The sequence below is a fragment of the Tasmannia lanceolata genome, unplaced genomic scaffold (assembly GCF_043159265.1).
Source record: "Tasmannia lanceolata isolate RefF3 unplaced genomic scaffold, GAP_Taslan_0.1 ptg000015l, whole genome shotgun sequence".
In the NCBI taxonomy this organism is placed as follows: domain Eukaryota; kingdom Viridiplantae; phylum Streptophyta; class Magnoliopsida; order Canellales; family Winteraceae; genus Tasmannia; species Tasmannia lanceolata.
Window position 1 is genome coordinate 34,744,233 of NW_027518692.1, and position 19,875 is coordinate 34,764,107.

Here is a 19,875-nt window from a genome sequence, read left to right on the forward strand (position 1 = left end):
TAGTGTTAGGATCAACCCGCTAACATTCAGATCGGAGGGTTAGGATCAACTTACGGAAATGATTTTTGGGGCACACCCTATGGTGCAGTCCATACCATAGTGCCCTCATCAAAATACAGTAGTGCTGATAACATTTCCCTTTATTTTTTATTTCTGGGCTTATATCAGAAAAAAGCTGAAATATTTAAAGTTAAAAAAATATAAATTTAAGAACAAAATTAGAACAACAAATAATATCACGACATTAAGACAAATGATAAAATTGAAAGTATCATGATTTTTTTAATTTCCAGCTTATTTGCGCATTTTTTATTTTTTATTTTCAAAATATCATGATAAAACTGTAATATTTTCAAAAAAAAATTAGATATTTGTGACAATGGTCAGATATGTTAGCCAAGCAGATTCATGAATTCAATTGCATGGTTGAATCGGACAACTTTATTTATTTATTTGAAAATGTCGGACGACTTTATTTTATTACAGAATATCCACAAAATACATTTAAAATGCCAGTAAAGTTAATATACAAGTAAGCAGAAATTCGCTTTGGATTACACTTATCATTCCCCTGAAAATTTGCTCATTTGGGCATTAAAATATCAAACATGAGTAGAGAAAAATAAGTATAGACGACCGAACCTTGGCTGTTACTGATAGAGATCATCAGAAGTGGATGTAATTGAGGACCTGTTGAAGAAACTGAATTCTGTTCACCTCCGCTTCGAGTGACCTTGATAATTGCTTTCTCATATACAAAATTGGAAGAAGTCATAAGAACGGCATTTGGCTTTAATCTCGGACACTTAGAAGGACATATCCGCCGCCTCATGATCCGGGATATTATATGAGAACCTTAATTCATCACTCGAACGCCTTTTGACTATGCTTGCCCTTTGCATTAATCGGACCAATGCTTGGACAACTTCAGACATAGGAGGACGAAACTCTGGCTCCGGCTATAAGAACCATGAAACCACTGTTTAGAACTATTCTAAAGATGAAAGGTATCTTTAGAATCAGAGTCGCCCAGAGCACATAACAAGGGAAACAGAAGGCTAAAAAGTTTAGCACTGAATTATCAAAGAAGAAAATAAAGGGATGATTAAATACTAATTTTCTTTTGCTGATTAGGGAGAGTAGATTATTCTTCAAATAATTTCAGTAACACCAATCTAGAGGGAATAAAACTAGATTTTGATTTCTGAATGGACTATAGGATGGTTATCAAAACAGGCATGATTGGAACTTTTGCACTTAAAGTTCAAACTAGTTATTGCATGTACACATCTGCACACATGCTTAGGTGTGTGTGCAGACCAGTGTGCTCAGTGAAAAGAGAAAATCCATGCATAAATGTATTCCTATCTTTTGCACAAGTACAGACCTAAATGATGCAGCTTCATTAAAGGTTTAATCGGCCAAAAAAAGGGAAGGCATTGAGCTCGCTCGTATTTGTATGAATAGCATTCCTAGGCCCTATAAAAGTTAAATGCTGATATATGTTATTATGGCTTCACTGTTGATAAGCCATGTGTCCTATCCTATAGGTTTGATACATGGGCTCTGTTTCTTTCGACGTAAAATGGGCGTAAAACAAAATTTTACGCCCAAAAAACTAGTGTAAAGTTGGACATATTATAATCCTTTTATCCGCAGACTATTTAAAACCGAGACAGAGCAGGGGTCGTGAAACTGATGTAATAAGTCCATATCAGTAGTCAATTGAAATATGTTGGTCTCCTTTATGCAAGACACTAGCTGCAAATAAGGCATGAACTTCTCTTGAAGAAAATATTAGATTTTACACAATTAAATTTCATGAGCTTTCATAAAAAAAGTCATTTCACTGATATTCCTAATATCATGAAAGCAATGCATGCCAGTGAAATGGAATAAAAGTCATAGAATGTACCTGAACGCATAGGGCAATGATGTCAGCAAAACGTGATAGAGATTTTGCAGGGTACATGCCATTTAGTGCAGGATCAACCATTTTTGCTAAAGCATCAATATCATGAAGCTGTGGAGTGGCCCATCTGACAAGGGATTGTTCAGATCTTATCCTCGAACTAAACAGTGAACGTCCAAAAATTAGAAAGAGACACAAGAAAATGAAGAGAGAGAGCGAGAGAGAGAGAGAGAGATAGAGATAGAGATTGGGAAATGCATAATAGTAATTCACTAGAGAGAACAAAATCATGAGAATATGGAGGATTTACCTGTCCAGGGGTTTGCGACCTGTCAACAACTCTAGCATCACTACTCCAAAGCTGTACACATCACTCTTGACAGTGTAAAGTCCAGACATGGCAAATTCAGGAGCACTGTAACCAAATGAACCCAACATCTGAGTTGAAACCTGTCAAGCATGTGAAACAACCAATTACTCCAAAAGTTTAAGCTGTTGGAGATGGCATTATTTAATCTTTTATACTTTAACACTCCCCTCACGTGTGGCCCCTCTTTTTAGGGTTGGCCAACACGTGGCATGTCTTTTGGGTTGGCCATTACATGTGAATTTTAACATCAAGGAGGTTTGAACCCAGGACAATTGCTCTGATACCATGTGAAACAACCAATTACTCCAAAAGCTTAAGCTATTGGAGATGGCGTTATTTAATCTTTTACACTTTAACAAAGCACATATCAAGTATAGTCCTTTTAAACAATTGAACTAAAAGAAATAATCTTATCACGCACAAAATCACATCATCGCTCAATTATTTACCTGTCTTTCAGTGTTTGGTGTTAGTGCGGCTAAACCACAGTCGGATAAGTGGGGGTCAAGCTCTTCATCAAGTAAAATGTTTGTTGACTTAAAGTTTCTATGTACAACAGAAGGCAAGCAGACTTCATGCAAATACCTGGGCACAGAATGAGGGGGCACCATTTAAAAAGGAATAAGCAGTATCAAAACAAAATAATTTTGAGATACTGTAGAATTACAAACTTACTCTAGGGCCCTGGCAGAGCCAAGTGCTATTCTAACACGTGCATTCCATGTTAATGTCTTGCTTTCATCTTCAGTAAAGTGCAAGATATCATGCAAAGTTCCATTTCCAATATATTCATAGACCAGAAGGCGTTGCCCATGCTCTACACAATAACCTTGCAGTGTAATGATGTTTGGATGCCTTAAACGTGACATGTTTGAAACAGCCTCAAGAAAATTATCTTCTTCTTGCAAAGACAGCGCTACGCTATCAATTTTCTTGACAACTAGTACCTGGATCAAGCAACATAATTATGATCCCTAGTTAATTCTGACTATAAGTGAAAAAAAATGGAAAAGATAAGCAATATAAAATAATTTATAATAAAGCCTGCATGGACTAAGAGTTTTCTGTAAGCAAACAAAATGTCTCGCCAATTCCAGCTCCAATTCAGGAAGACCCCCTAGACAAACACCTTGTTGAATTCAGCTCCAAATTTTTTTAGCAGTTTATACTCGACATGTAATTACCAGAGCAGGAATCAGATGCATGAAACAATGAAAAACGTGGGTTTTGGAGGCTTGGGGGCTGAAAAGGAAGAAATGTCAATATAAACATGTGGGAAACACAAAAGATTGCAGAGGAAATGCCGTGGAAACAAAAATTAAATTTCTGAAACTCATTTCCTTGTACACATGTCTTGGTCGAAGTTCCCTTGTGTTTTTCCTACGATTCCTTGTATTACTCACATCTTGTGTTTTCCCTTCTTTGGGAAATCAAACCGAACTCGTTTCATCTTCATGTTTCAGATGACAGGTTTTCCCGACTTCGAATCAGTTTCACTGCAACTAAAGGTATATCAATGCTACAGAACAAAAAATATAAACAAAGTCCTAAAAAAACATTCATCAAAAGATATCTTTGACTTCCATAATATGACATTTTAATGGAAAAAGGAACTTACAAACGCCTCATAAAATCTAGCCCCAAAATTGGCATCCTCAAATCCATTTTAAACTTATTTTCGTAACAAGAATCCACAACAATTTTTGTTGAGGGTTGTGTTGATCAATTCTAGAGAAAATAGAATTGTGTTCAGATTAAAGTATTTTGGAAAACGGAGATTTTAACGGAGAACATAACTGCAAAGTTGATGAAATAAAAGTTGAAAATACCTTTCCGGTAGGGAACTCAGCCCTATAAACACGACCAAGGGAACCTTCTCCAACGAGGCATTCCTGACTGAAGCTGTTTGTTGCAGTTTGAAGAGTAGCAACGGTGTAGGAAGTTGCAGTAATAGGGCTTTTTGGTCGTTTTACAGACCCATTTTTCTCATATACCCTCTCCCCCATCAATTTTTCTGCAGGTGGAGGTTTCAGATAGGTTATAGGAGTCACAGTTTGAACCCTCTGCTCTTGCACCTCTTTTTTAATTGCTACAAAAGAAAAATAATGCATAATAGGAAGAATGTCAGGATAATTGATTGCCATGTGAACTTTCATTACTCATGAAATACAAAAAGAAATTATAAAGCTTGGGAACACAGAGTTTCATACATTACATTTCATACATTGCGTAAGGTTTACTCAGAAAAGGTGATATTCACATAGTGTATGTAATTTGAAAAAATTAGGAAAGGTTTAGAATGAAGGAATATAACAACAGTCTTGGTAAATAGCATAATTCAAATTTCATATAGCTATACCAAAAAATTTGAAATATCTTTCTAATAATGCTACCTGAGAAGCCTTGCTCAATATCTTATGTCTCTTGGATTCCAATAACAAAGATGTGGATGCCAATCAAGTAATACAAAAAGACATTATGGTATGTGTACAAACATTAGAAGCCCAAATACAACTTCAAAACATGTGGATTGTAACATGTTTGTTTTGCGTAGTTCTGTTCCTTTCTAAATGTTTCCTCCAAAATAATTTTTTGGCCAAGATAATTCTGAAACACTCGCATGTTTCATGTGGATTACAAAATGGGAAAGCCATTTCTAGTGGGGAAAACTCCTTCCCGAAAATCATCTTCATTTCTTCATTTTTAATCATTTTGGTGGTGAAAATCAAAGGAAAAATATGTTTCATTGGATTAAACACAAAGATGGGAATGGAGTATATACAAATCATTCGCTTTAACAGCAACCCGCTGATTTTGCTTTTGAGTATAGCTTTTAGTTCATTAGCTATGTTTTAGCAATTTTTCAGTTAGATCTATGATAACATCATAGATCCATCCATGGATATGCAGCATAATTGAAAGAAAAGAAAGAAGAGGATGCAAGAGAGGGAGAAAGAGACTTTTTGTAATCCAATAAATGTCGGAATCCTATAGTTAGAAACCTGTTTAAGACACGAGCAACCCAAAGTAAAATGGCAAACCTACCATTGGATAAACATAAATAGAAAAATAGTAACTAATAGTCTTCTTTTTTTAACACTCCTAATAGATAGCTTGGCAAAGAAAAAAATGGTATCGGCCTTCTATAAATCCTTTTGTGAAAATATCAACAACTTGATCATGAGCAAGAATGTATTCAAATGTTTATTCCCGCCTCAAGTTTTTCTCTAAAAAATGTGTTAATCAATCTCGCTATGCTTTGCCTACAAATGAAAGACTGGATTTTGAAACAATTTGATAACATTGGTTTTTATGATGAAGAAAATATTATCGGCTTTATTCTCAATTTCTGCATCAAGTGTTAGAGCCAATTAAGTTCCATCAATGCTATAGTCGTTGATCTGTATTATGCCGCTGCACTTGATCTAGAAACAGTCCTCTAATTCTCACCAATCCAAGAGATGAGACAACTATTTATCATAACAATATCCAAGAATGGACCTCGTACTATCAGCATCACCTGCTCAATCTAGTGAAGCTTGGTAGAGAGAGAGAGAGAGAGAGAGAGTTAAGCTTTAAACCTGTCCGGAAGGAGCATGAGGTCTACCCTTCCTGACCCTAGCTGGATGAAGTTAAACTTTGATGGATCAAGCCTTAGTAACTCCGGGATGGCAGTAGTAGGAGGTCTACTCAGGAATGAGGAAGGCTCAACTAGATAAGTTTATTCAGGATCCATTGGGATTAAGGACACCTACGAGGCCAAGGTAACAGCAGTTCTGATATGGACAAGCTAATTGTGTGGAAGGAGATTCCCTCAACATGATTAGATGGATGGTCAGTAGCCGGCCTCACCTGTGGAGGTTTGAGTTAATCGATGAGATTTAGGATCAAGTGGAGGGGCACATGGTTCGCATGCATTATGTTCTCCAACCGGCTAATAGCAAGGATGACCTGCTTGCCAGATCAGAAGTTAATAGGGAAAGCCTGGAGATTTTTTATCATCGTCCCACCTTGATCTCTCACTTTTTTTTGTTTCTTCTCGTTCTGTAGATTCCTTTGTATCTCCTATCATCTTGGTCTCGGAGTCCCTCCCCTTTTATTTTTTAATAAAATTTGTGCAACCCGCGAACCATAAAGTTTGCGCAACCCGCGAACCATGGGTTTGCCCTAGTAGAGCTAAATAAACAAGAAAGTCAATGTATAATAAGCAAATCTTCAAAGAATTCCATCAGAAATGAATGAGATAATTGACCAGAACTTTCCGTTGATATACGGATACTTCTCTTCGGAGGGAATTCTTAAGCTGATTATTTCATGACAGATTTTAAGCAAAGCTGACCATGAAAAAATACAAACATGGATAAATAGTCGTAGGGTGGATTTAGTTGTGCGTTCACAATGCGTCCATTAGGAAATAGTTCTAGAATTATTCTCAAACTTGTAATAATGGATGTGATCATCCATCATGTTGTTAGCAATTTCCATCTGGTGGCATACCAGTAACAAAATATTCAAGACTCCTAGCTAAAATATTCCATCTTTTTGTTTAGTAGAACCTCAAGCTAATATCAATTGTGTATGATGCACATCACAATTCAATATTTTAGAGAACAGAAATCTCCATCTCAGGCAAAATTAAAGCTTGCCACCTCAGAAAATCAAGGGGCTTCATCTTGAAGGAAGAGGAAAACAAGAAGTTAACTAAGCAATAACTACCTTTATCTGTACTAACTGAAAGAGATCCCAAAGAGCCTTTCCAGCTTTTTTTCATTTCGTCTTTACCCTTGGAAGATTTCCAAAGGCAAAAAGCAATAGCCAGTGTTGCACATAGAGCCACCAAAATGGAACCCACAACTATGCCTACTATCGGGCCTGCTGTCAAACATTTCTTATTATTATGATCTGGATGAGAGGCTTGACTGTCATTTCCTTGAGATGGATTCATGGCACCGGTATGGTTACGGTTATTATGTGATCTACCAGGAGGAGACGTGGCATGCGGTGGTGGAGGAGGAGCAAGGCGATTATCAAAGGAATTTCCAACAGTTCTGTGTAATTATAATTGTGAGATTAAAAAATGTAATGGAGAATAAGGAAGGGGAAAAAAAAGAGGAACAAAATCAATGGGGTAAACAGCTTACATAAGATTTGGGATCGATTTAAATTCCCATGGAATCCACCCACGAAAATGGTTGTTTGCAATATTTCTGTTGAAAACTCCAGCAATCAGTGTAAAAGCCAAGCAGAGCATAGAACGATAATATGAAAATAAAAACTTACAGAGTATTTATAGGCAAACCCCCAAGAACACCAACTTCACCGGTTAACTGATTATTTTGCAAATAGCTGCCACAAAAATTCAACTTCAAAAATTATGGAAGATCGACATAGTGCATGAAAATATAAAACCAGATTCTTAGCAAATCCTGCATTCTCAGTACACTCACAGAGTAGAAAGGTTTGACAGGGAACTAAAAGAATTTGGAAGATCTCCTGTCAAGTTGTTGAAAGACAAGTCCCTGCCATGGCGGCGCGCACAAACATCAAATGCAAAGCATAAACCATTAAAAAGCTCAAATGCAAAGCATAAACCATTAAAAAGCTCAAATGCAAAGCATAAACCATTAAAAAGCTTGAAATTTAAAAAGTTCTTAAGGCCAGGATTTCCTTTCATCCAGATTCAAAAGTACTCTATCACTAGGGTGGAAGCACAAAGATATTAAGGGTATGACACGGTCACGCAGTACAACTCAATAAATCTCAAGTTTTAAAGTATCGCCCGCGAGTATTTATATACTTGTTAGAATTTCACACAGATGTGGCCACCCTCCCCTAGAACTCGAAGTATACAAATACGTGTGTTCTTCAAAAAAATACTTAAAATCAATCATCTCCATAAAGTCAAGGATTTCACACCAAAAAAAAATTAGATGTGTTCATATTACTATGATCAAATAGAATATGCAGACATTAGAATTTTATGTGGCCTAGCAAGTTGCTTTTTCCCATGGCATTTGTAAATAGTAAGTGGGAAACTCCACAATCTGTTCAGGTCCACCTTTGAGCTCAAAAATAATAGTATGTACTATGGGACCATAGAACCAATACTATGTGCGGAAACACGTATCTGACCACCTTGGTCATTTGGCATTGCGCCTTCGCGCCTTCTTTTACTATAGTTTCATCATTGAGAGAAAAAAGAAGAAGACTGAAGAAACGCACTGGATCTTTGGTCTGGTCAGTTCTAGTCATTCTAATCTGTTCCAAACTACTCTGAAATTTCATTTCTAGATCATTTTTGCCATAAAATTTAGATAACCTTAACAAACTATTGTTAAAACTCCATAATCAAATACAAGAAGAAGATAAATTGTGTGATCAACGGAAAGACACTGATTTCATTAACTCATGACTGTATATTACAATATCGTTTTTACAAATAATACCAAAATCTAAATTATACCTCAAGCTGATGTGTTTCCTATAACATGATCAGCTTACACGTCAAATGCATGTGATGATTTGGGGTAAGACCCTTTTACAAAAATGTCAACAAACACAAAACAAACGATGTCACCATTCACGACTTCTTCTGGAGCAAAGTGATAGTCAATCTCTATATGGTTTGTGGAAGACTAACTCTAGTATCACAATAAATAGCAGGAGATGATTTTTTCGCACCCCCCCCCCCCCCCCCCCCCAAAGAAAAAAAAAAAACCCCAGGATAATGCACCCCCCTTTTAACGTGAGTTGTGGGTGGACTTTAACACTTTTTAACGTCAAATCACGTTAAAAGAGGGGCGCATTATCCTAAGAAGGGGAGGGGGAGAAAGAAGATCATCGCCCTAAATAGCATGCGATGCGAAACTCATATTTCTGAGCCACATGAACTACGCAGTGGTCGAAGTCATAGCCCATTATTTTGCATCTACACTAGGTCTTGCAATCATGCACTGGATCTTTGGTAGGTAAGTTGGGATTGAACCTCCAACCTCTAGGTTGAAGGACAAAGCTGTTGGGACCCAAGTAGAACACACCCTCAAAAGCTAGCCATTAAGGGGAGGATGCCCATTCCCTTATAACCCATCCACATCTCCTTTACCTTTCCGATGTGAGATCTTTGCTTTCACGTGGAACCCCCAACAATCTCCCCCGCCACGTGGAAGCAACATGGACAATCTCGCCCATCCACGCGGGTGCAACGTGGGAACTGTGAGATCTTCCCCAAGAGATTTTTCCGTCCTCATAGGCATACCCAAGATCTTCCCCAAGGGATATTTCCATCCTCGGAGGCTAAACCGGGATTACCACGCCCTGGCTCTGATACCACTTGTTGGTGTAGAAAGAACCGAGAAATACCTTCTCAATACGGATCGAACACGATGTGCAGCAAAAACGTCAAGAAACAATGTAAAGAAAACAATCACACAAGAAACATAAGATTTTACGTGGTTCAGCACTGCCCATGTCCACGGGAGAAGATTTTCATTATTTCAGTCTAGGGTTACAAACTCTCTTCTTCTTGGCCAAGAAACACATCAGAAAAACCTAATCTAGCAACCCTAACATGTGACTTATATATCAACGCCACTATATAGAGAAATTTACTGAAATACCCTTAAGAGAAAACCCAAAACTTAAATTTACATTCAGGGGCATTGCCCTGGAAACCCCGGCCAGGGCGCGTTGCCCCCGGCACCCCAACAAGCTAACTACGTGGCTCGACCTGCATGTGCGTCGTGCACATTAGTCTGTCAGACATCTGCACAACATTTGGGACTCGGGTAGAACTCACCTTCAAAAGCTAGCCGTTGGGGGAGGTGCACATTCCCTTACAACCCATCCACATTTCTTTTACCATTCCGATGTGGGATCTTTGCTTTCACGTGGAACCCCCAACAATAGCCTTGACCATTGAGCTAGAGGTTCAATCCCCTTAGGCATATCATTCTGTTCTAACATAACCTTACATCATCCATGTGCTCCGGTGAAGTATATATATGTGTACCAATGCATTGACCTAGAATTAGAATCATGCCAAAACATCCTGCTATAAGAGAAAAATGGGGCGCCAATCAGAATGATTACCATGGTTAAGAGGGTAGCACTTCTTGATTTATCAGCCAAACTAATTATTAGGCATCCAACTGCAGCAAGCATTAGTTCTAATGAAATGGAATCCTTACATCGCAATTCTAAAACCTTAGAAGCAGGATCTGCTCCCCTAGGGTTGCAAGCCTACTCCCTCGCTATCGAGAGTGAATTCTCCCCCTCTTGGGAAAACAATAAATCCATCCATTATGAAAATAGATTTCTCTATACTATATTAGAATGCATGGAAGTATAAACTAATGCGTATTATAGACTACACATTACATGTTTATCCTATGGACAATTGTTGTAATTTATTCAATGCATTATTTTATCATGTCTAAAACATGAATAGATTGAAATATCTCATTAAGACATCTCATATCAGATATAAAAATTCCTTTACTGGTAAAAAAAAATAGCACAAAATTGTAATAGTCAACTAGTTAGATGACACTCTTTTATGTATGTTCTTTCATTGATTTACTTGAAAGGATTAAGTGGAAATACCACTTTTCTATGTTTTATGAATATATATTTAGAAACAATTAACAAACTCTATAAATATCAAGTTACATGTGACTATTTATGCATAGATAGATACATATATACTGTGTTGGTGTTCTCTAGGCCACTCCTAAATCTGAAACCACTGAAAAATGACCCTTTCACTGTTTCATACCCTCTCCGGCTTTCCATGACAACCACATACTAAAAAATTTGTGTTCGGAGGTTGCATTGAAAAAATTTCTTTTGTCCAAAATTTGTGGGTGACACCCAACTCATGAGCACAACACAGAGTTAACCTTCATCCAAAGGAGAAAATCTTGCTGGGGCAACATCAGAATATAAGCAGTACAAGCAATTGCAGTGGTGAATGTCTATGATGTGCCTCGTTGAATATAAAACTTGACTTCCAAGGAGAAACACTTTCCTGTGTTAAACTATCAGTAAAGTATTGAGCTTTCCAATGCCTTGGTACTTTCTGAAATCACACGCTATATTAAACCAAGGATAGTATCTATATTTTGTAGTTAACAAAATGTTTACTTACCAGTAAAAAAAATGTTTACTTACAATGGCAAGAAAAAGGAAATGAAAGAACCAATCAGAACGGTGTTGCTTATGATGATGCCAGAAAATAAAGATGTGACAAATCTAAAAATCTTACAAGACAGAGAGATTCCCGAGATTCGCAAAAACATCTCCAACTGATTGCGAAAGTGAGTTGTGGCTGACATTCCTACAATCAAGGACTTGCTGTTAAAGCATGGTGTTGGGTTGTCAAACATCAATCTACCATCCAAGAACCATTAATTGCACCCAAAGACAAACAACTTACAAGTAGTTGAGGGAAACCATGTTAGAAATAGAGTAGGGAAGATTTCCACTGAAATTGTTGAATGCGAAATTTCTGCATTGTGGAACAGAACACTTAAGTGGAAATTAACATCATCTAAAAGAACAAAAACGGCATGAGAGTATAGGACATTACAGGTATGTCAGATTTGGTGGTAACTGGTATGGTATCGTGTCATGTATGTTGTTGATGCTTAAATCCCTAACAAGGAAATAAAAAAAGAAGATAACTGAATATATGTGACAAGGGTACAAATTTCATTTGTAGAGGAGAAGGGAATAATTTTCTCACATTGTTCTTAATGACAAGAGATTTGAAAGCAGGAATCCCATGGTTCCAGTGAGCCCCAGCCCAGAAATCCGACTGTTGCAGTAACAAAAGAAGCATCATTACTTAAGAACATGCAGTCAGCACTTTTATGTTAGAGGAATGATAGATGGAAGGGCACCCTTGCATAAAGAACCAGAAAAGGGCCCTAGATTGGATCCACGTCATTTTCGCTAAACTTTTAAAATCGGTTGAAAAAGTAAATTCGGTTGCACTTAATGACATGGATCCAATCAATGGCCCTTTTCCGGCTCTTTATGCAAGGGCGTCTTGCATCTATCATTCCTCTTTAGTTTAAAGCCTTTCTTTTCTTTCACAACTAGGAATAGAGTAAAAAAGATTTCCACCCTCTATTTACTGAACATCAAGGAATACATACTCTGAAACATGAAATTAGTCTGAAGCTTAAGATGCTAGAGTTGGTGTTATTTAATCATTTATGCTTCAACACACCCCCTCACGTGTGGCACCTCTTTTTTTGGGTTGGCCATACACGTGAATTTTTAATACCAATGAGTTGTTGGGTTTTGAACCCAGGACCTGCCTTGAGGCAATTGCTCTGATACCATGTGAAACAATCAATTACTCCAAAAGCTTAAGCTGTTAGAGTTGATGTTATTTAATCATTTATACTTCAACACATACGTACATGCCTATGACAGCAGGCCCCGCACAAGATATCCCCTTCCATGATTCTCCACAAGGATCACCACCACTTGACTTCCATCCAGATAGCTGAGAAGGGCTATTCAATGAACTGTAGATCACCTGAAGAGCTTCAACTGCAAATCAGGCAATGAAATCCTCAGTGCCTAAATACTAGAAAACGTGATTTCAATTTCAAGTTACAATTCCATTTCCATAATCCAGATTTCTTAGTGCCACAAAAATTTCAATTACTTACAATGTCTCTAGACACAACAATATCACAAAAATCACAGCTGAGAAAGAAAAATATATGAAAATAAGCAAGGTTGCCAGAGCGGGAATCAAAAGCGGGATTCGGAAGCTCCCAGGGAAGAATCCTGCTCAAGGTTGCCAGAGCGGGAATCGAAAGCGGGAATCGAAGGCTCCTAGGGAAGAATCCTGCTTCCTTGAAAATAAGTAAATGCAGCTGGGTATGGCGCTTGAAGATCGTGTGATTAGGTATTTTGGATTTTGAAAGAACCAAGCATGATACATCATCATAGAGCAATAATCAAGCTGTTCGGCTACTATGATTTCAAGAGCTCCATAAACACAAATTTAAAATGTCTTAAGAGTAAAGACACATCACAAAAATCACAACTGAGAATTGAAAAGGTATATGAAAATAAATAAATGTAGCTACGATACAAGAAGATCATGTGATTACTTTTTCGAACGAATCAACAAAACTTATAATATAAATTCCCAATCATTTAAAGAAAGAAAGAGATTTACACATAAAAATTTAGCATTGAGCAATAGATCAAAGAGGAATAATGAGAATGTAGAGATTATAAAACTTATATAAATTCACATTAAACAAGAATGTAGAGCTTACCGTCTGAAGGATCGGTAAGTGCATGGAGAGTTTTGGGAAGAAGAAAGAAGAAAGAAAGGAATAGAAAGAGTGTCTTTTTTTCCACCATTTTTCTTCGTAAGAGTCAGAGATTTCTGATTCTACGCCATGGAAATGAGAATGCAGAGAAAATGAGATTTTTCTGTGAAAAAATCAGAGATATTTCTGATTCTGAAATGAAAATGTGGAGAAAATGAGATCTCGTTACGTTGTCGACATCAAAAGAAAGGAATTGAGAGAGAGTGTGTGTGTCGGCGAAGGAAGGGGAAGGAGTAAAGGGAGGAGAAAAATAAAAAGAGAGTGGGTGTACTTAGTAAAAAGGACCCTAGAGATTGTGTCGGCGAAGGAGAAAAGGGGTGTCTCTAGTAAAAAGGGGAGTTATGAAAGGCGTGTCTATTAGTCTATAGCTGTAATGTATGTGACTGAGTAGACTATAAGTTGGTGGGATTCAGTCGCCGTCAATTACTCCCTCTGTCTCTTTCTCCGACAGAAACGTGGAGATCACGAGGATTTAAAGGGAAATGAAATAGGGAGATAATACATTCGCACCCCCTATAGGATAATTCGCACCCCTTTAACGTTAAAAAAAAACGTTAGAAAGTTAGAAGTCTACCACATACTTTAACCTTAGAGAGGAAGGTGGGCGAAGGGGTGCGAATTTATCATCCCCCATGAAATATTTGCCCCTTGTCTTAATTGGGCCATCCGCTTTTAGTCTTTTAGTTTAAAAGAGTGGTCATAATTCATAAACACACTCGAGGGGGCTGTCCCAGGGAAGAAAAGGGGAAGGACAATGAATGGTACGTCAATGACAAAAATGCCGCTAAATTAATAATGTTTGTTTTCTCTTTTATGTGGAATTGATATATTCGCTAGGGCTGCAACTCGGGTCGGGCGGGTCGGGTTTTGGAGAACCCAACCCTAGAACCCAACCCTACCCGAGAAATATCTCGGGTCGGGTCGGGTCGGGTCGGGTCGGGTTTTTTTTCAGAAAACCCACGATTCCCAAACCCAGCCCTACCCATGATAAATCTCGGGTTGGGTCGGGTCGGGTCGGGTTTTTTCATGTTGACGCAATTTTTTAAGGAAAATTCTTATTTGGCAAGGCAACTCAACTCATAGAAGCAGAAATTACACTCACATTACACTTAAATCAAACAATGATGTAATTACACTCACATTACACTTGAATCAAACAATGCCGTAATCAAACAATGTTTTAATTACAATCAAACAATGCTGAATCAAACACTTGAATCAACTCAACTCATAGAAGCAGAAATTACACTCACATACAATAACAGTGGGTGCATGGGTTTTCACTTTTAACTTTTAACTAACAATAGAAAAAAAATGTACATACTATAACTTATGTAACTCGGGTCGGGTCGGGCTCCTTCAAACCCGGCTCGACCCGAGATTCATGCGGGCTTTTGAATGCTCAACCCGGCTCGACCCGAAACCCATGAAACCTGAACCCAGCCGAGGTTATTTTCGGGTCGGGTCGATGCGGGTCGGGTAAAACCCGGCTCGAGTTGCAGCCCTAATATTTGCCCCCTATCTTATTGGGCCACCCGCTCTTAGCGTAGAAGAGTAGTCATAAATATTACTTGAGCCCGGACGGGTGTGGCTCTTCGGCATGAAGTCTCTGGTTTGCTCCCTGGAGACGTGTGATCGAATCCCACCCGGTTTTTCCCGATGCGCGTGGTTTACGGGCTATTGCGCGCATCGGGTGTGGCCGTGAAGTCCGGTATATTTTTTATATTTTTTAAAGTACCGTACGGCCTACTTCATAGGATGATCCAGACCGTTCATCTGTTGGGCCATGGTGTAGATAGGTTGTGTACCAAAAATCATTTCCACCGATGATCTTAGCCCTCCCATCTATAGAGGGCTGCAGGGTTGGGATCATCCAATGGAAATAATTTTTGGTGCGCTGTCTATTTATGTTCTGGCCCAAAAAATGACTGGTCTAGATCATCCTATAAAGTAGACCTATTTATGTTGTGGCCCAACGAATGAACGGTCTCCATCATCCTATGAAATAGGTTGTACAGTACTTTTCTTAAAGTAATGGACTTTAGGGCCACCAACCATATAAAATCTCTTAAATTAGAGTAATGATAGAGACAAGGGCGCCCTTGTAAAAAGAGACGCAAAAGGGCTCTTGTCTGATTCCACGTCATCAAATTTAATTGATTTTACTTTTTCAGCCGATTTTAAAGGGGAGAGGTAAATCGACTCCCATATATCTTAAATGGACTCCCCATGTCCCTTTCTCTCTCCTCGGGGTTAGAAAGAGAAAGAGGAGAGGGAGACACATGGGGAGTTGATTTATCACTGCCTGATTTTAAAATATAACTTAAAATGACATGGATCCAATGAAGGCCCTTTTTGTGGCTCTTTATGCAAGGGCGCCCTTGTACCTATCATTATTCCTTAAAATTAGTATTATTTGTTTCTATTTTTCATTTTTCATTTTTCATTCTTTCTATTAGAATAAGCATTAGTAAAATGGCTAGTTTTGTCAAAAGTCTTAAATACGCTTGACTTGGGCATTAGCTTTGTGAAGAGAATTGGTAGGAAGAGGACACCATCTACCAATTCACTGTATTGAGAGAGAGAGAGAGAGAGAGAGAGAGAGATTGGTTTCCTGGTGGTGTGTTTGGATTGCCAGAATCATGCATTGGAATCGGCATCTGATTCCGATTCCATCGGATACCGGTGTTTGGTTAAAAAAACGAATAAAATCAAGGAGTTGAAATTGACCTGGGGTGGAATGAGAGATGGAAAAAATGCCGAAATCCATTTACCATCCCAAGAGGTGGTATTCTAATTCCACCCGTCTATAATAGAAATTTTATTAGAAATTTTTTTTGAAATTGAATCTTTATTTTAATCCTTTTCTCATTCTATTTAAGATAGAATCGAGAAAGGAATATCGATTCCGATTCTTGTGTTTCACTAATCAAGGAGTTGGAATTGACACCAGGGAAGAATTATAAGTGGAAGACTTGAAGATATGCCGAAATTTATTTTCCATCCCAATAGGTGGTATTCTAATTCCACCCCATTCATAATAGAATTTTTATTCGATATTTTTTTTAATTGAATTTTGTTGTAATCTTTTTCTCCTTCTATTTAAGATAGAATAAAAAAATGAGTCAGAATATGATATCAATTCCGATTCTTGTGTTTGGCTAACTAATGTGAATCCTGCTTCAGGCTGGATGAAAGCAACGAGAACTATTGAAAGAGAGAAAGAGAGACAGAGAAAGAGTTTTTGGTTTCAGGACTGGGGTGTTTGGATTACTGGAATCAAGCATCTAATTCCAATTCCATCAAACCCTGATATTTTGCTCAAAAAATGTACCGGAATCAAGGGTAAGAATTGACATCGGATTGGAAATAGAGGTGGAAAATGCTGGAATCTGTATCCCACGCCATGAGAGGGAATCCTAATTCCACCCGTCAGAATAGAATTTTATTAGAATTGTTTTGAATTGAAAATTTTAATTTAAGGTTTTTTTCTTCTCATTCCCTTTCAGAGGGAATCGGAAAAGGAATCAGAATATGATGTCGATTCCGGTTTTTTATTCTGACAATCCAATTCAAACACGGCCTAATGCCTTGTGTGCGCGACGTTCACTTTCAAGTCTCTCTTTCTCTCACTATACTAAAAGCGAGCCTGAATCAGACGTTCTTTTCTCCAATTCCCTTCGCCATCCCGCCTTCACTTTACGTAAAACTTTCCACTCTTCCACTTATGTCCTTTCTCGCTACTTCTTTTTCGTAACTTCCGCTTCTCTTTTGCCCTTGCACATGCGTCAAAAAAAAAAAAAAAAGAGATGCCAGCTGTCTCCTTTCTGCGCCTCTGTCATTCCTCTACACCTCATCAAGTCATCATTTCCTCACCGCCACCTGTCTTCCATTTTAAATATTCTCTATGAAGTTACCATCGCATCCACACAGTGTTTTAATAGTTGCACTAACTCGCTTTGTCTTTTATAATATAAAATACTCCCAAAAGGTTATGATCTTATGCCCCAAAAACATTTCCCTAGGACGATCCCAACCGTCCGGACTATAGAAATTTCCATAATGTTACTCCCTCTTTAGAACTTAGAATCATCCTATTTAAATAATTTTTTGGAGCAAAGACGGTTTCAGTTGTGGCTCATCAAGTGTGCGGTTTGGATCATCCTATGGTTTGGGCTATACGGTCCATTTTGACGGGGTGAATTCACACTAGAAGTGGGTGAATTTATCACCGTCCATTATGAAAACATGGTATAAAGAACCCTTCATATTTATGAGAAATTATATGATGCCCGATTGGGCATGCCCTGAGAAAGGGCCGCCCTTGATATTTGATCCAACAGCAGCCCCTTAAAAAGTTGAAAAAGGGGGCTGCTGTTGGATCAGATATCAAGAGCGTGCTTGCACGTATAGCACAATAAAAATAGTCGCACCCGCGTTGTTTGGGATATCTAAACTATTCATATGTTTGGGCCTTGGGTGAACGTTTCTTCGGTAAAATCCCTTAAATTTCGGAGGAAATTTCGAGATAAACAAAATTTCGGCCGCAAAAAACTGCCCTTTTTCGTATTACCGTTTCGGTTTCGGTCTTGAGCGAAACCTGAAAGTTTGGATTTCGGTCGAAATTTAAAACCATTTGCAACTCATCACATCTAAATTGACATATTCCAATAGTACTTTTCAATTTTCATCATTTGAAAGTATTTAGGGGAGTGATAAATCGACTCCCCATGTGTCTTTCTCTCTCCTCTTGGTTAGAGAGAGAAAGAGGAGAGAGATAGACACATGGGGAGTCGATTTATCACTGCCCAGTATTTATTATTAACTGGGAACTTGTCCCATTTAATCCTTTCTTTTTGTTTAGATACCTTCTATTTATCATAATGTCCTTGTAAATTAACCATAATAATATTAAAGCAACAAAATTGATACCATCAACAAGAAACTATTCTACAAAGTCTTGTGATTTTGTTCTTTCATTATGTTTAGGGAAATGTTATCAGCACTACTGTATTTTGATGATCGCACTCCTCACTTTATTAAAAGTACGGTATGGCCCGCACCATAGGATGATCCAAACCGCCCATTAGATGGGCCACATCCTAAATAGGTTGTGCCCCAAAAATCATTTCCATAGGTTGATCCTAATCGTCCAATCTATAGAGGGTTAGGATCATCTTTGGACTTACTATTCTAAAAGTATCTTTAATGGTTTGGAATTTCATGTCTGTAGCATACAAGTGAAAAGTTTCACTTTCAGTGTCAATTCCTTATTGCTCTGTGCAGAAAGAAAAAATTAATTTTTTTTTATGATAGAAGAAGTTAAAGTTTAGGTGGCTTAAGTCTTATGTTCAACTCAGATGGATGTAGACATACTTTTTTTGCATTTTGTAGGATGCAAATATTATTTTCATCCGTTATACTAAATTGACTTTTAAATTTTTATTTTATTGGGTAAATGTTAGGGGGCATAGTAGTATTATTTATGTACTAAAGCTTAATTGGAAAATCAATAAGATTGACAAATGGCGGTGTTTGGATTGCATGATATCAAATCTTATCTGATTGCCAAGTTTGAGATCTGTTAGTTTTACAAAGAGTAGAGTCATTATCGTACTATGGGAGTGCAGTATATCACTTTCCTTCCATTAATCAGGTTGCATAAATAATGAGAGCTTGAGTATCATTATCAAAATATAGAAATGCAGGATATCATTTCCCCCTATTATTAAGGAGTTTCATGAATATTGAGAGCTATGATACCAATATATAGTACAAAGCAGCAGGATTTTAATTATTTTTTTTTTGCATAATAGTAGTAACTCCAAAAAAATTATAAGAAGCTTGTATTAGAATCAACTTACCTGATATTGGCAATTCTCTATCTTTATCACCTTATTTTAATTAGTTGACAACTTATTTTATTTAGTTGCAAAATGAAAATTTTCTATAAAGTCAGTTTCCTATGCTTATACTAAATTTTACTGTAAAATACCTTCGTTCACGCACGTGCAATTGCACGTGCGCGTTTTTACTAGTACATAAAAGGACTTGGACATCACATGCACTTTTGAGAATTGACAAAACTAGATATCTTATTCTAGTGGCAAAAAAAGGAAATGATAAATTCGCCCCAATATTTTCCACATTCACCCCCTTTTTAATTGCATCACTTCACAGTCGAGGGTGCGACTCAGGTCGGGTTCAACCGGGGTCAGGTTGGTTGCATTCGG

General features: G+C 37.7%; 1 protein-coding gene across 1 annotated transcript; it reads right to left on the reverse strand.

Moving 5' to 3' along the window:
- Window positions 1-423: 423 nt before the first annotated feature.
- LOC143846819 (protein STRUBBELIG-RECEPTOR FAMILY 8-like) lies at window positions 424-13,935 on the reverse strand. The gene is made up of 16 exons (XM_077355387.1): window positions 13,586-13,935; window positions 12,710-12,842; window positions 12,025-12,096; window positions 11,869-11,934; window positions 11,716-11,787; window positions 11,545-11,616; window positions 7,730-7,801; window positions 7,563-7,628; window positions 7,424-7,489; window positions 6,999-7,330; window positions 4,112-4,371; window positions 2,958-3,229; window positions 2,732-2,867; window positions 2,223-2,362; window positions 1,916-2,072; window positions 424-959 (listed from the first exon to the last, which is right to left on the reverse strand). The coding sequence occupies exons 1-16, from the start codon at window positions 13,671-13,673 to the stop codon at window positions 807-809; spliced, it is 2,157 nt and encodes a 718-aa protein (XP_077211502.1). The 5' UTR covers window positions 13,674-13,935; the 3' UTR covers window positions 424-806.
- Window positions 13,936-19,875: the final 5,940 nt, after the last annotated feature.